This window comes from Suillus fuscotomentosus (assembly GCF_016647785.1).
Source record: "Suillus fuscotomentosus strain FC203 chromosome Unknown F5891scaffold_90, whole genome shotgun sequence".
Taxonomy (NCBI): Eukaryota; Fungi; Basidiomycota; class Agaricomycetes; order Boletales; family Suillaceae; genus Suillus; species Suillus fuscotomentosus.
Genome location: NW_024539602.1, coordinates 16,783 through 29,555, shown reverse-complemented (window position 1 = coordinate 29,555; position 12,773 = coordinate 16,783). Strand labels below are relative to the sequence as shown.

The window sequence follows — 12,773 nt, the reverse complement described above, 5'->3', positions numbered from 1 at the left end:
GGGCTTGAAATTGGCAAATTGTTTCGTACCTGGCCGTACCCGTTATATTTTACTCGTCCGTGTAGATAAAAGCCATACACCTTCTCGTGTTTATAACATTATCACTGTTTCCAGTTGAGTGTGCGCCTGGCTGGCCCTGGCAGTACACCTCATACTCCGGACTCTGAATCCACGAATGACTTTGAAGTTCTAGTGTCCTCAGAAGAGAGGTAGTTCTATCAGCAGACTTTACTAACATCTAGTATAGTATAATCTCCCTGAAACGAAAGAACTTATAATTACATAAACACTGAATTCCAAGTCAGGGTGCTGTTAACTTTAAATTTGTCTCAGACTCCCACGCCGCCTACTAATCGATCAAAGTTACTTTTGCACCAACCTGAGAAATTCTTCATGCTGAGTTCCGGACTACGTTTACGAGAATATCTTAGGCAACTGGACCGGTGACGAGAAAATTGGCAAACTCGTGTTGGGGAACCAGGGATGGTGTGAGTCAAGCTTGTATCAATTCACCATCTGCTCTATCATCGCACCACTCAATTACGCTTCTCTTCACATCTTATCGCTCCATCGACCTTCACATGATCCCATATCGAACCGAAATTCCCCTTGTGGGTCCTCATGGAAGCTTCTACCATTAACACGTACAGTGACCTGCTCCACACAGTCATCACCTCGAGGACTGCCCCACTCCTTCTATTACAACTTCGTACCTTGCCTTGGCATGACTAGTAAGGGAAATCAAATTTAGTCTGAGGTATGTAGAGTCCGGGGACCGGCATTTTCCTGCTGTCTGCTGATCCTAATCGAAACGACTCGACCATATTCTCCTCTTCGTTTCCGGTATCGATGCACTTACAACGGGCCAAAGTTACGTGGTTGCGACTTTGTGGGTCTCATCGTTGAGGAGTCGCCAACCGAATCACATCCACGTCATCTTTTGGCCCCTCGATAAATCACCAGCGAGCATGATGATCAACCTCGTCGCCGGGTCCGACTCTCATAACGCGGTGAGCCCAAACTGTGCTTCCACCAAGTCATTTAGTTAAGTCGTGCATATGATAGAGTCCACTCCACACCTTGCGTTGGCAATACCAGGCATGTCAATTGCATCGCTCGAACGAGTCGAATAGGTTCTCGCTGGGATTGAGTTGATAAAAAGGATCACAGCGGGTTACACTGTTGGCTCGTTATAATCGCCTGTTCAGTGTGTAAACTACAGCATGTGACGATGATCACTTAGCAGGTGACTTGATTGCCTTCACCATCGTTTCTCCTTGCTAGACTTGGAGGTGCGCAAGTGCCTCTTGGTCTAGTCAAACTTAAAAAAGCGAGTGATTCAGGCGTTGGCGTCCTCTAGTACTAATTCATACAGATACGCATGGAATTAGCTTGACGCTCGCTGACGAATTTTGTGTAATGCACAGCAATGTATAAAACTTCCCCGACATGCGGGTGAAAAAATGCGCCTACAAGTATAGTATGCACAGCTGACTATCTAGCAAGTCTCTTCGTTTCCACATCCTCGACAGTTCATTTTCCGTACTACCGAGCTCTCTCACCGTGTCCGCACAGACAGCAGTAATTAAAAATTCCTTCGTCAGCGTCATGGACGAGTCAAACACATCAGCGAAACAGAGAGATGGGAAACGAGCGTTGTTGAACTCACCGCTGGTTGGCGCACCTCCGAGTCGTCGGACGAAGGAGAAGGATCCACCACCCTATGGTGCACAGCATCGTCAGACTGCACTTTGGGAAGGTGAGTAGCTGCGTTGTGATACTCACTGACTTACTCAACAAGCAGCAGGCGGTAATGAAGCGCTTCCTCCTCAATGGCGGCAGTATAAGTTACTGGATGACAAAATAGCATATCAAGATACAACACTTGCTACGACTTCAGGAAACCGACCTTTACCAGGAGTGCGAATGGGTGAGCGAAGAATGTGTCATTACCAACGAGGAACTCATGGTGAAACATAGATTATCTTGGACAACTGGTTCCCGGATGCGAATGGCACATCTCACCGCTCGGTCGTTCCTACTTTGTCAATCACAATACCAAAACCACGTCGTGGAAGAAACCAGTGTCTGAGCGTCCACCAGAGTGCTTGACGCCAGAGTGCATCATCGAGGGTCATTCCGAAGTCATTTGGGGCCTTGTCCGTTTGGGTACCGGTTCCAATATACTGAGCACGTCAGGTGATGGTTCAATTCGTCAGTGGACAAAAGACGGAGAGCCATTGGAGAGGCCTTGGACTAGTGACGGAGGAGCGGTACCCTCAATAGCAATATCTCCAGATGAGTCAATGGTCATGAGCGGAAGCACAGATGGCAAGCTACGGCTGTGGAATATCAGGGAGGGCAGCGTGGTCGGTGACCCGTGGGAGGGGCATGAGAGTTCAGTGTGGTGCATCGAATGGTCTCCCAATGCCCGGGAGATAGCAAGTGGATCATCAGATGGCACCATACGACGCTGGGACCCAGATACTGGTCGACAGATAGCACCACCGATAGAGACCGGCCATGGGTGGGTTTGCGCTGTCAGATACTCTCCCCAAGGGGACAAATTCACGAGCGGCGGAAAAGACAAGGCGATCCGTATGTGGTCAAAGGACGGCGAGCTGCTCATGGAGATCGAGGGCCATGACAGTTTGGTGACATCGTTGTGTTGGTCCAGGGACGGCGCATACATTTTCTCAGCGTCCTTCGATCGCACCATCCGAAAATGGCGGTCGATTGATGGGAAGGAGCTCGTTGTTTTTCAGGGTCATACTGATGCCATCATCTCCCTTTGTCTTTCTCCTGACGAAAGCCATCTTATTAGCGCATCAATTGACCACTCAGTTCGCATCTGGGACCCCAAGACCAATCAGCCAGTTGGAGACCCGCTCTTGCACGACGACGAAGTTTGGGCTGTCGTCATTTCTGCTGATGGAAAATATATCATTAGTGGTGGATCAAACGCAAAGATATATGTGTGGAACCTGGAGGCAGCGCTCAAATATGCAGGCGATGATCATGTGAGTGTGTTTATTCTTTGTCAGTGTCTTTTCTAAGCGGGGTTTGGTTGTAATTCAGCTTGCGATTGAAGCAAAACCCGATGCGAAGCTCAAGGCAAATCGTCTGCGTTTCTCTTTCTTATGGTATCTTACTTGTTCACCAGGGACGTCCAGTTCGATCGATAGATACTGTGCGCCGATCAGTTGTCAACACTTTCGTTTACTTATTCGTCTCTTCAGATCTTACACGCTGGTCAGGTCTCCAAGAAGCAGCCCATCAACAGAGGCTCGACGAAATATGTCAGTATAATATTTCTTTCTGGCTCTTGTAAATTTGACACTGGTACAGGGCAACGACTTCTGGGACGCTGATACCAACATTGAACCCCATCCTGCAGCTCCTCCTGCGAGCCCTTTGTCTTCCCTTCGTTGGCGCAATTTGCTCGGTTCGCTGCGTTTCAACACTCAACCTCCAAACGCGCCACAATCAGTCCCGCTGCAGCCCCGGCGTTGGAATTTCAACTCATTGTCAGGAGGAAGCTCTATACGCACCGTTGAAGTAGCTGCCGGTCGCAAGAAAAATGTGAGTGGCTTCCATCGCTCCTTTTTGATGCCATGGAAATTAATACATTTGCAGAGAATTTATGTTTCCCCTCCCAGCGCAGCAGAATTGGCCCGCGCAGAAGCGGCAGCGGCAGCAGCGCAACACACAAATAGCGGCGAGGCCGGCAGTTCGACGCAAGCAGGTCAACCTCAGGCTGTGTCGGGGACACAAGTGTCTCAAGGACCCCCGACGGAAACACAAGGTGCAGGTGGCGGGACGGAAGATGTTTTTTATGAAGGAGTGAGCTGCTGCGGATTTTTCTTTGGTCGTCGTCGTCCCACCTCGCATCAGTCATGAGATTATCTACTAAACTCTCTGTTGCTTGATAATCCTATTCTGTACTAATTTGATATTTTGGTTAATATGCGACGAAGCTGTCCTGTCTTCGATCCAGATTCAAAACTGACTCGTCGTTGTGGTCGTCCACATAACTTTCAAGAATACGATCCTGGCAGGAAGGGACATGCGGAAGCCTTGACACACAGAATTACACTCTTCAAAGATTTGTGACGAGCGAGAACCACAGAGTCCTGTACCCAAGCTCGATACGGGTGCCCACTTGCAAGCCTTCCGTGTGATAATTCGCTTTGGACTGCATTTTTGCTAGCGTGGCAGCACGACGGTGAATTTAAGAAGATCACGTCGGATCATGATAAGGCTAAAGACATGATGGAAATCAGGTACTGTGGCTGTAGCTGTATGTAGTTTTCTAAAAATCTACCAGTGATTTTAGTTTGTACCTTGACGATCGGACTTGTATATTATCATATACTGGCTTAGGAGCAGACTTCTTATTGCACCATCCGTGTTCACAGAATCAATCCACGCATCTAAATAATATTATCGGCAGGTCGTTGGCACTCATCTACATAACATTTAGGGTAACTGAGAAGCTAATCGCAGAAATCAACATGCGATGTAAGTTTTCTGGTCTGGACTCAGCAATCCCATCTCCCTCGCCATTATCTGTAACGCAATGAACTGGGAGTAGAATCGTGCAGCAAAGAGATCGCCCTCTGCAAACCAGAGTCCATTGTCTGGAGTAGAATGTCAGTATCATTGAGTCGCACAATCAAATCAACAGAATACTGACGTCCAGTCGGCCTCCAAATACCTGCAAACTCACAATCACTATCTAATCCTCTGAGGTCGTGGACGGTATCAGCGACCTGAGGCCCAAAAAGATTCTCAGTGACTTCTTTGATTGTAGGTTTCAAGTACCTGTAAATGATGTGTCAGAAGTGCGCGATCAGACAGGTAGATATGTAAAAGACTTACCCAGTTGCAAAGATGACAAGGTCGGCCACTACTTGCGAACCATCATCGAATACCAACCCGGTGTAGAAACAACAATACTGAGAGGAACAAAGAAATGCTCCTGACTGTATCTAAAAAGTTGTAGGTCGTGCGTTGCCTAGTCTGCGATACTTGAGATGGCAAGTGCATTCGACCCTAAAGGGGAAGCAGGTGCAGCGGAGATCTAGAGGTACGCGCTTCAGTGAAGCGCGAGAAAGCGCAGGTGCGCGCAAGGTACGAAGGCGCGGGAACGCGCGCGCGTATTAGCGCGAAGCGCGGGAAAGCGCGCGCGTGTAAGCGGAAATAAGAGAGACTAAACTTATGTGAAGATATAAGCAAGATAAAGGATGTGAGATGTGTTGTGCTAATGAATAGATTTCTACTGCGACTTTCTAAGTAGTAAGTACTAGGTAAAGTTGGGTGAAAAGTAAGGTGTGAAAGGTCTGTCCGTAATAGTATGTACTGCTGGCGCTTATATAGCGCGCCTAAGCGCGCTCATGCGGAGCCGAAGCGCTACCGAGTAGGTATGTAAAAATATATATGAGTGAGAAACTATGATAAAAATAAAGGTGGAACTATGCTAATAAAGGAAATGGAAATATACGCACTAGGGAGCTTGGTGGACAGTGGATGGATGCATCTGGATGGCTGGCGCTATAGGGCGCGCAAGCGCGGGAACGCGCGCGTGCGTATACATCGTGAAGCGCGGGAATGGTGCGCGCATGGCGCGCGTTGCGCGGGAAAGCTGCGCGTCATATAGGAATCACTGTGGATGGTACACAGAGTGATGCTGCGAGTTGGTGCTGTATACTCCCTAGTGTAAAGCGCCATATCACACTATGAGATGCACGAGTCTCTACATCTCCCAGGGACTTAAATTCTGAGTGTCCCCACTCAGCGCGCGCATGGTGAGGATTTTGCGTGATAGTATGTGTGCGCGATGCCTGTATGATGCTTGGGTCATTGGGCGATGAATGCGCAAGTGCAGGAATTATTGCGTGGATGTGCGTGAAGCGCAGGAAGTTGCGCGCATGGTACGCGCGAGGCGCGAGAATGTGCGCGCGCTATGCGTGAAGGCGCGGGAATGAAGCGTAGCATGGTGGGTTGTGAGGGTGACTCTGGTGTGAATAGTGCGCCATGGGTGTGGGGTGATGATGCAAGGGTGATATGGATGTGGCGCGCGAAGCATGAGCGAGACGCGCATGTACAGCGTGAAGCGCGGGAAAGCGCGCGCGCACAAGGCGCAAGAAAGCGAGTGAGTGTCGCGTGTGTTGTATTGTGCATATGATGCGAAGTGGTGCGGTCCAAGAGCGATCCAATCCAAGTCCAAACCAAGTCCTGCTAGGCGCGCTAAATATTAGGTGGTAAGGTTTGAACAGTGTGAGTAAAACTATATGTGAAAATGCGAAGGAAAAAATGGTAAACTTTGCGGATGTCCTATCCGACTTGTCTTCTTCGTGCGGCTGTCGACATCTACACCTTCCTATGAGCGAGGCGCGGGAAGCGCACACGCGCGCGCATGAGGCGCATGGGCGCGGGAATATTGCGCGCATATGCGTGCGTTCTAAGGTAAAAAGAGCATGGTGCCGCGTCATGCATGCGAAGAGAAAATAATACTATTGAGCTAGGCGGACACAATCTAAGGTTGTTTTCTTGTATGTTCTTCTAGGCAATCCCTATATGCATATATATCAGTGAGTTATTAGTCCTTGGGACGGCATTATAATGAGAGAAACAAAAATGAAAGCGCGCTGGACGAAACCCAGGGTAAAATGAATGATATCCTATGAAACAACAATGTTATATGTTGTTCTTCGATGCGCGGCTGAGGCGCTTGATCCTCCTCCTTGAGCGCGTGCGAGTGCGCGTGACTAGCGCGCTTCGCGTCTCTTGCGAGCTGACGCTTTACTCAAGGTAGGGTTGGAATGAGCGAGGCTGGCGCGCTTGGGGGGGCTTGTAACTGGCAGAATGAATTCCTGCACAACGCGCTGCAGGTTGAAGGCGCGCCAATGGGAGGCGCTGCAAGGGGTGTAGGGGCGCCCTACAAGCTGATAGGATGCGCGCGATGTGCGCGCCTTGGTGCGATTTCGCGCGAATTTAATTATATTGGCCGAACACGCGAGGAACGGCCATTTCTCTGCAAATGCATTAGCGAGAGACATGTATAGTGAAGAATTAGGCGCAAATGTTGCGCCAATGGGCTGTAAGGGTGGTATATCAAGGCGCAATAGGCGCATAGGTGAAGGAGAATAGTGCGCATCAAGGTGCGCAGGAATGAAATTGACATGGTAAGCAAAAGCGCGCAGAATGTGAATAAATGTGGGAAGTGCAAAGTTAAAGATGATGATAGGGGAGTTAGGCGCATATGTATGTGTCAGGCGCGCGCCTAAGTCGCGCCTGGATGGCTGATTGAAATATACTTTGTGTTGAATGATAGAAATGCGGTTTAGAAGGGGAGAAGCGATAGAAATGCGGTAGCGTGAAAACTCTGCTAAAATTATGAGTGCGCGAGGCGCGGGAACGCGCGCGCATATTGCGCGATGCGCGTGATCATGGCGCATGAATAAGGGGTGGTGCAAAGATGAAGTTACAGTGATTGGAAGCATCATATAGCTCCTTAAGAGCTTTAAACATGAAAGAGACAGAAAACGCGAAACAAGATGAGGAAAAATATACAATGCCTCTAGGCGCGTGCATTGCGCGTCCTCAGGCGCAATATGGTGCGCCTGAGTTGCGCCAGGGTCGCCTGAGACATGCTCTGCTTGGTGGTTGTGCAGCGTGATGCACGGATGTTTTACCGGTGCGCGATAGTCACTGGAAGCAAAAAGCGCGACATGCGTGCAATCGTTAGTGACAATTGGAGTTACCAGAGGCAAACTCTGGTTGATGCAAGGTGCAACTTGAGCCTCTGATGCGGTAGGAGGCTCCTCTATAGGCGCGCTAAGGTGCAATAGATGTTTAGGGTCATCCCTGACCTCTAATGATGCGAGCAGTGATGGTGATGGTGCGATTGGCGAGGTTTCTTCCTTAAGCGATGCGATAGCGAGGGGCGAGCGTGTTTCTAGCGGTGCATTAGTGTGCAATAGATGTTTAGAGTCATCCCTGACTAATGGCGAGGCTATAGCGATAGGCGCGTGCGATGCGATAGCGATAGGTGCGCGTGTTTCAACTGGCGCGTTAGTGTGCAATAGATGTTTAGAGTCATCCCTGACTTCTGGTGATTCGATAGCGGTAGGCGCGCGCGATGTGATAGCAATAGGCGCGCGCGATTCGAGCGATGGCGCGTTAGTGTGCAATAGATGTTTAGAGTCATCCCTGACTTCTGGCGAGGTTGATGGTGAAGAGGCGCCTGCAGTGCGCTTCTGGTTGCGCTTCGCGAGCGCGCGCTCGAGTTCGTGATCTAAAGTGGTGCGTTCTGGTATGGCTTTGCATGCTGGTGCAGTTGATGGTTGAGGTGTGTGTGAATCGCGCGAAGGCGCAGGAAAGGCGCGCGCACGAGGCGCGTGAATAGGAACTGGTGGCCTTTTGTCAAGCACAGCTTCTGAGGATGTGCGATAGAAGAGTCCAGCTGTCGCATTAGTGCTAATGGTCATATCCTGCATTGCACGGCTTGCATGATAGCGATCTTTACACTTAGCCACCTTAACTTGCACTGGCGCAGTTGCTGTGACTAAGGTAGCAATTGGCGCTACTATGGGCGCGCTAACTGGCGCGCTTGGCGCGGGAAAAGCGCGCGCAGGTAATAGGAACTGCGCAGCTGCAAAGACGTCCATGAATGGGTAGGGGTCGTATGGATGGTGGTCAGGGAATTTGATCATAAGGCGCAAGCAGATTTGCGCCTGAGCATCGCTAGGGATTCCTTCCATGAATAAGCGGTCGCGTTCGGCCTTTCCAATACGGTCTTCATCCATGAGTGGCTGCATAATCTTCCTGAATGCGCGCAGGTAATTGCTTAGTTCTGTGCAAGAAGACATTGGTTTGTTAGCGTATTCGCGCGCGATGGCGCGCAAGTCTGCGAGCGCATAGCGTCTTTTACCATCCCATCCAGGATACATTACCTTTACCTCGTCTAAGAAGGCGTCGTAATCGCTTACTTGTGCTTCAGGCATTCCACCCCATAGTTCTCGATCGTCGCGCTCAAGGTAGCGGATAATACCTTTGATGCGGTCGAGTCCTTGGAGTCCTGCTTCATCAGCGAGCTGCTCATAGGTATCAATAAACTCGGCGAGGTTGTCTGTAGTGCCGTCGAACTTGGGCGCGTTTGCTGTGCCGCGGATGGGCATTCTATAAGGCATTGCAGTGTGAAAGAGCGCAGGCGCGTGTGAGGCGTATAGGGGTGGGAAAGCGTGCGCGCAAGGCGCGAGAATGCGTGACTAGAAATTGGTTAGCTTTTGAATATGCAAAGAGATTGACCTTTATGCGTTAAATAGTGTGAAGTGCGAGAAAGGTGCGCGCGCGAGGCGCACAGGCGTGGGAATATTGCGCGCGCGCAAGGCGCGAGAATGCGTGACTAGAAAATGATTAGCTTTTGAAATGCAAAGATATTGACCTGTATGCGTGAAATGCGCGGAACTAGATCTTGCTGACTGCTCCCCTCGCGGTGGGCTCCAGTTGTAGAAACAACAATACTGAGAGGAACAAAGAAATGCTCCTGACTGTATCTAAAAAGTTGTAGGTCGTGCGTTGCCTAGTCTGCGATACTTGAGATGGCAAGTGCATTCGACCCTAAAGGGGAAGCAGGTGCAGCGGAGATCTAGAGGTACGCGCTTCAGTGAAGCGCGAGAAAGCGCAGGTGCGCGCAAGGTACGAAGGCGCGGGAACGCGCGCGCGTATTAGCGCGAAGCGCGGGAAAGCGCGCGCGTGTAAGCGGAAATAAGAGAGACTAAACTTATGTGAAGATATAAGCAAGATAAAGGATGTGAGATGTGTTGTGCTAATGAATAGATTTCTACTGCGACTTTCTAAGTAGTAAGTACTAGGTAAAGTTGGGTGAAAAGTAAGGTGTGAAAGGTCTGTCCGTAATAGTATGTACTGCTGGCGCTTATATAGCGCGCCTAAGCACGCTCATGCGGAGCCGAAGCGCTACCGAGTAGGTATGTAAAAATATATATGAGTGAGAAACTATGATAAAAATAAAGGTGGAACTATGCTAATAAAGGAAATGGAAATATACGCACTAGGGAGCTTGGTGGACAGTGGATGGATGCATCTGGATGGCTGGCGCTATAGGGCGCGCAAGCGCGGGAACGCGCGCGTGCGTATACATCGTGAAGCGCGGGAATGGTGCGCGCATGGCGCGCGTTGCGCGGGAAAGCTGCGCGTCATATAGGAATCACTGTGGATGGTACACAGAGTGATGCTGCGAGTTGGTGCTGTATACTCCCTAGTGTAAAGCGCCATATCACACTATGAGATGCACGAGTCTCTACACCGGAAGGGGAGAAGTGGGAGATCTCATGCCCAGACTTGACAGTAATCTGGTTGCTAGTAAGCAACATGCGTGGGGGAACTCAGCAAAATTAATAATACCTTGCCAGACATGATGAGCTGTGCACAACCCCGGTCGATGTAATAGCCACCTGGAATAATGGTGAGAAAAATAGAACGATACAGAAAAAACAAACTTACCTCGTCGAACATAGAGACAGTGAACAAAGTTGTCCTCAGGGCTGGGAAGGAGATATCCATGCTGTGACAAGTTCTCTCTGAGGTCCCTAAGGAAAAAGGGTGAGACGAAGAAATTACTTTTGAATGTTGCCAACGAACTGATCCATATGGGCATACATCTCCTTGGTGTTGTACTGGGGATTCTGTTGAGCTGACAAGGGGAGAGCAACATAGAAGTGGTCAGCGATCTCTGTCGGAGGAACATCCTGCCTGATATATCCTACAAGCCAAATCAATAGATATCTTTACAGCAAGTGCACTGAGATTACCGGTAAGCAGGCTGTCGATCACCTGGCGACTCAAAACGAGGGTCGAGGAACGCTGGACAAGTGCTGTCTGAGACCCATGAGTTGCCATGTCCTGAGCAATATCGTGCACAGAACATCCTGCGCCGATGACAGCGACGTTCTGCGCGCCGACGCAGGAGGAAGATTTGTATTCGCTTGAATGGATGACAGAACCGAGGAAGGAGCTCTGCATGTGGAAGGTCAGCATCAACAAAGAATTCAGTCCTGCTTGCGTACTTTTCCTGGAATCGAAGGCATGAACGGGAGTGCACCTCCCATCGTGCCAACGCCTATTGCGACAATCATGTACCGGGCCATCACAGTAATAGAGGCTTGCCCTGGAAGAGATACAGATAATGTCCAGGTACTTGACGAAGCATCATATGAAGCGGCAGAAATGCTCGCTGAGGTCAACACATGAAGACCAAGAGTTCTTTGGTAATCTTCAAGATAGTCAGCAACGTCTCTGCAGGGGGTGTAGTTTCCGGATCTCTCTGGGAATTCGACGAAGGGTAGATGATCTGCTGGCACATTAGCATAGGACGAGGTTGGTAGTACTTCAGCTGCACATACTGAACACCTTGGGAGTATTTGTCTCCAGTGAATCGTATCGAAAACACCAACTATTGCCAATTCTGCCAGACCTCTCTAAGACAAGTGTGGAGATCCCGAGATTCTCCAAACAGGCGGCCATGGATAAGCCGCACTGACCTGCACCCATGATGACCGCTGTGTACTCCATTGCAGTGTTCCACTCGGCAGGGCGACAGAAAGGCATATGTCCATCAAAACGATCGACCACGCCAGACAACCGGTCCATCATGGTCACAAAGGACCAAGCCTTCCATGATGAGTCCTCTGTTTGAGTCAGAGTAAAGACGCCAGAGCATTGCACTATGACTGTATGGAATTGAACGATTCCCTGGATGAACGTCTTTGTAGGACTAATGCGCCGATGACGGACACCTGGCAAGAGTCGGAACTGACTTGGTCGCGCAAGGGCAACGGGAACTGAGAATTTTTGAAACTGAGTGCAAGGTGCGAAAATCAGGAGTGAATGCCAAGACATCCCGCCAGTAGCTGTCATTCGTAAACGAGCACTTGAGAGTAAAACTGGGGCCGGATATGTCAGAAACAAATGCAGCAAGCCACGCGGAGGAGATAGCCTCTGATATTTCCAACAATAAGTGGACTTGAACTGGTTTTGAAAGGCAGGCTTACCTGCAGACAATGGAACAGAGAAGGTGTCTACGCCAGACATGTTTCCTGAATGGTCAACTGAAAGAGCTTGAGTTATGCAGTTGGGGTCGCAGAAAGGAGGCTTTTATACGTCTCGGGTCGCACAGGCTTGGTTTCGAGCCAAGGTCTCATTCATGCCTCAATACCTGCTGCTGGAAACCTTAAACATTCATCCCTCCGATTCACAAGGTGGTAGTACATAATGGCCTTGACTTGCTAGATAGCCAGCTAGTCACCGCTGTCGGCTGTCCTTGATGCCTTCCTTTTGTGCTCTTTTCATAACACCACAGTTAGTCTGAGCTAGACAGGTATCAGTAACGAGTGCTGAGTCGGAGTGCTGGGATTTGATCTGCCTGCTAAGGTAGATGACATTGGGATCGATACAGTGTGCCTATACTTGTAAGGAGTTGAGTCACGGTTACAGTTGCAAGTAGGTATGCACAAACAGGAGCCCATGGACCATGGCACATTTTGCGGCGCGCAACTGCAATATCGTTTTGCTATCCTAGTCGCCCTGGTGAACCAACTGTCAAAGTTCAGTAAGACGAGCTGCAAGACCCCATACATGCCAGTACTTTGAGCTTCAGAAGTTTAACCACAGGTGTCCTTGTCATTTTGATGCACAATTTGCTGCAGTGATGCATTAACACTGCAGTGGGGAGCAAAGCAATAGCGATGCAT

At 49.6% G+C, this 12,773-nt stretch overlaps 1 protein-coding gene across 1 annotated transcript; it reads right to left on the bottom strand.

The window, feature by feature from the left end:
* Positions 1–10,746: 10,746 nt before the first annotated feature.
* F5891DRAFT_962464 (uncharacterized protein) lies at positions 10,747–11,922 on the bottom strand (the record flags this gene model as incomplete). The annotated part of the gene is made up of 3 exons (XM_041375900.1): positions 10,747–11,040; positions 11,091–11,374; positions 11,427–11,922. The coding sequence occupies 3 exons, from the start codon at positions 11,920–11,922 to the stop codon at positions 10,747–10,749; spliced, it is 1,074 nt and encodes a 357-aa protein (XP_041219363.1).
* Positions 11,923–12,773: the final 851 nt, after the last annotated feature.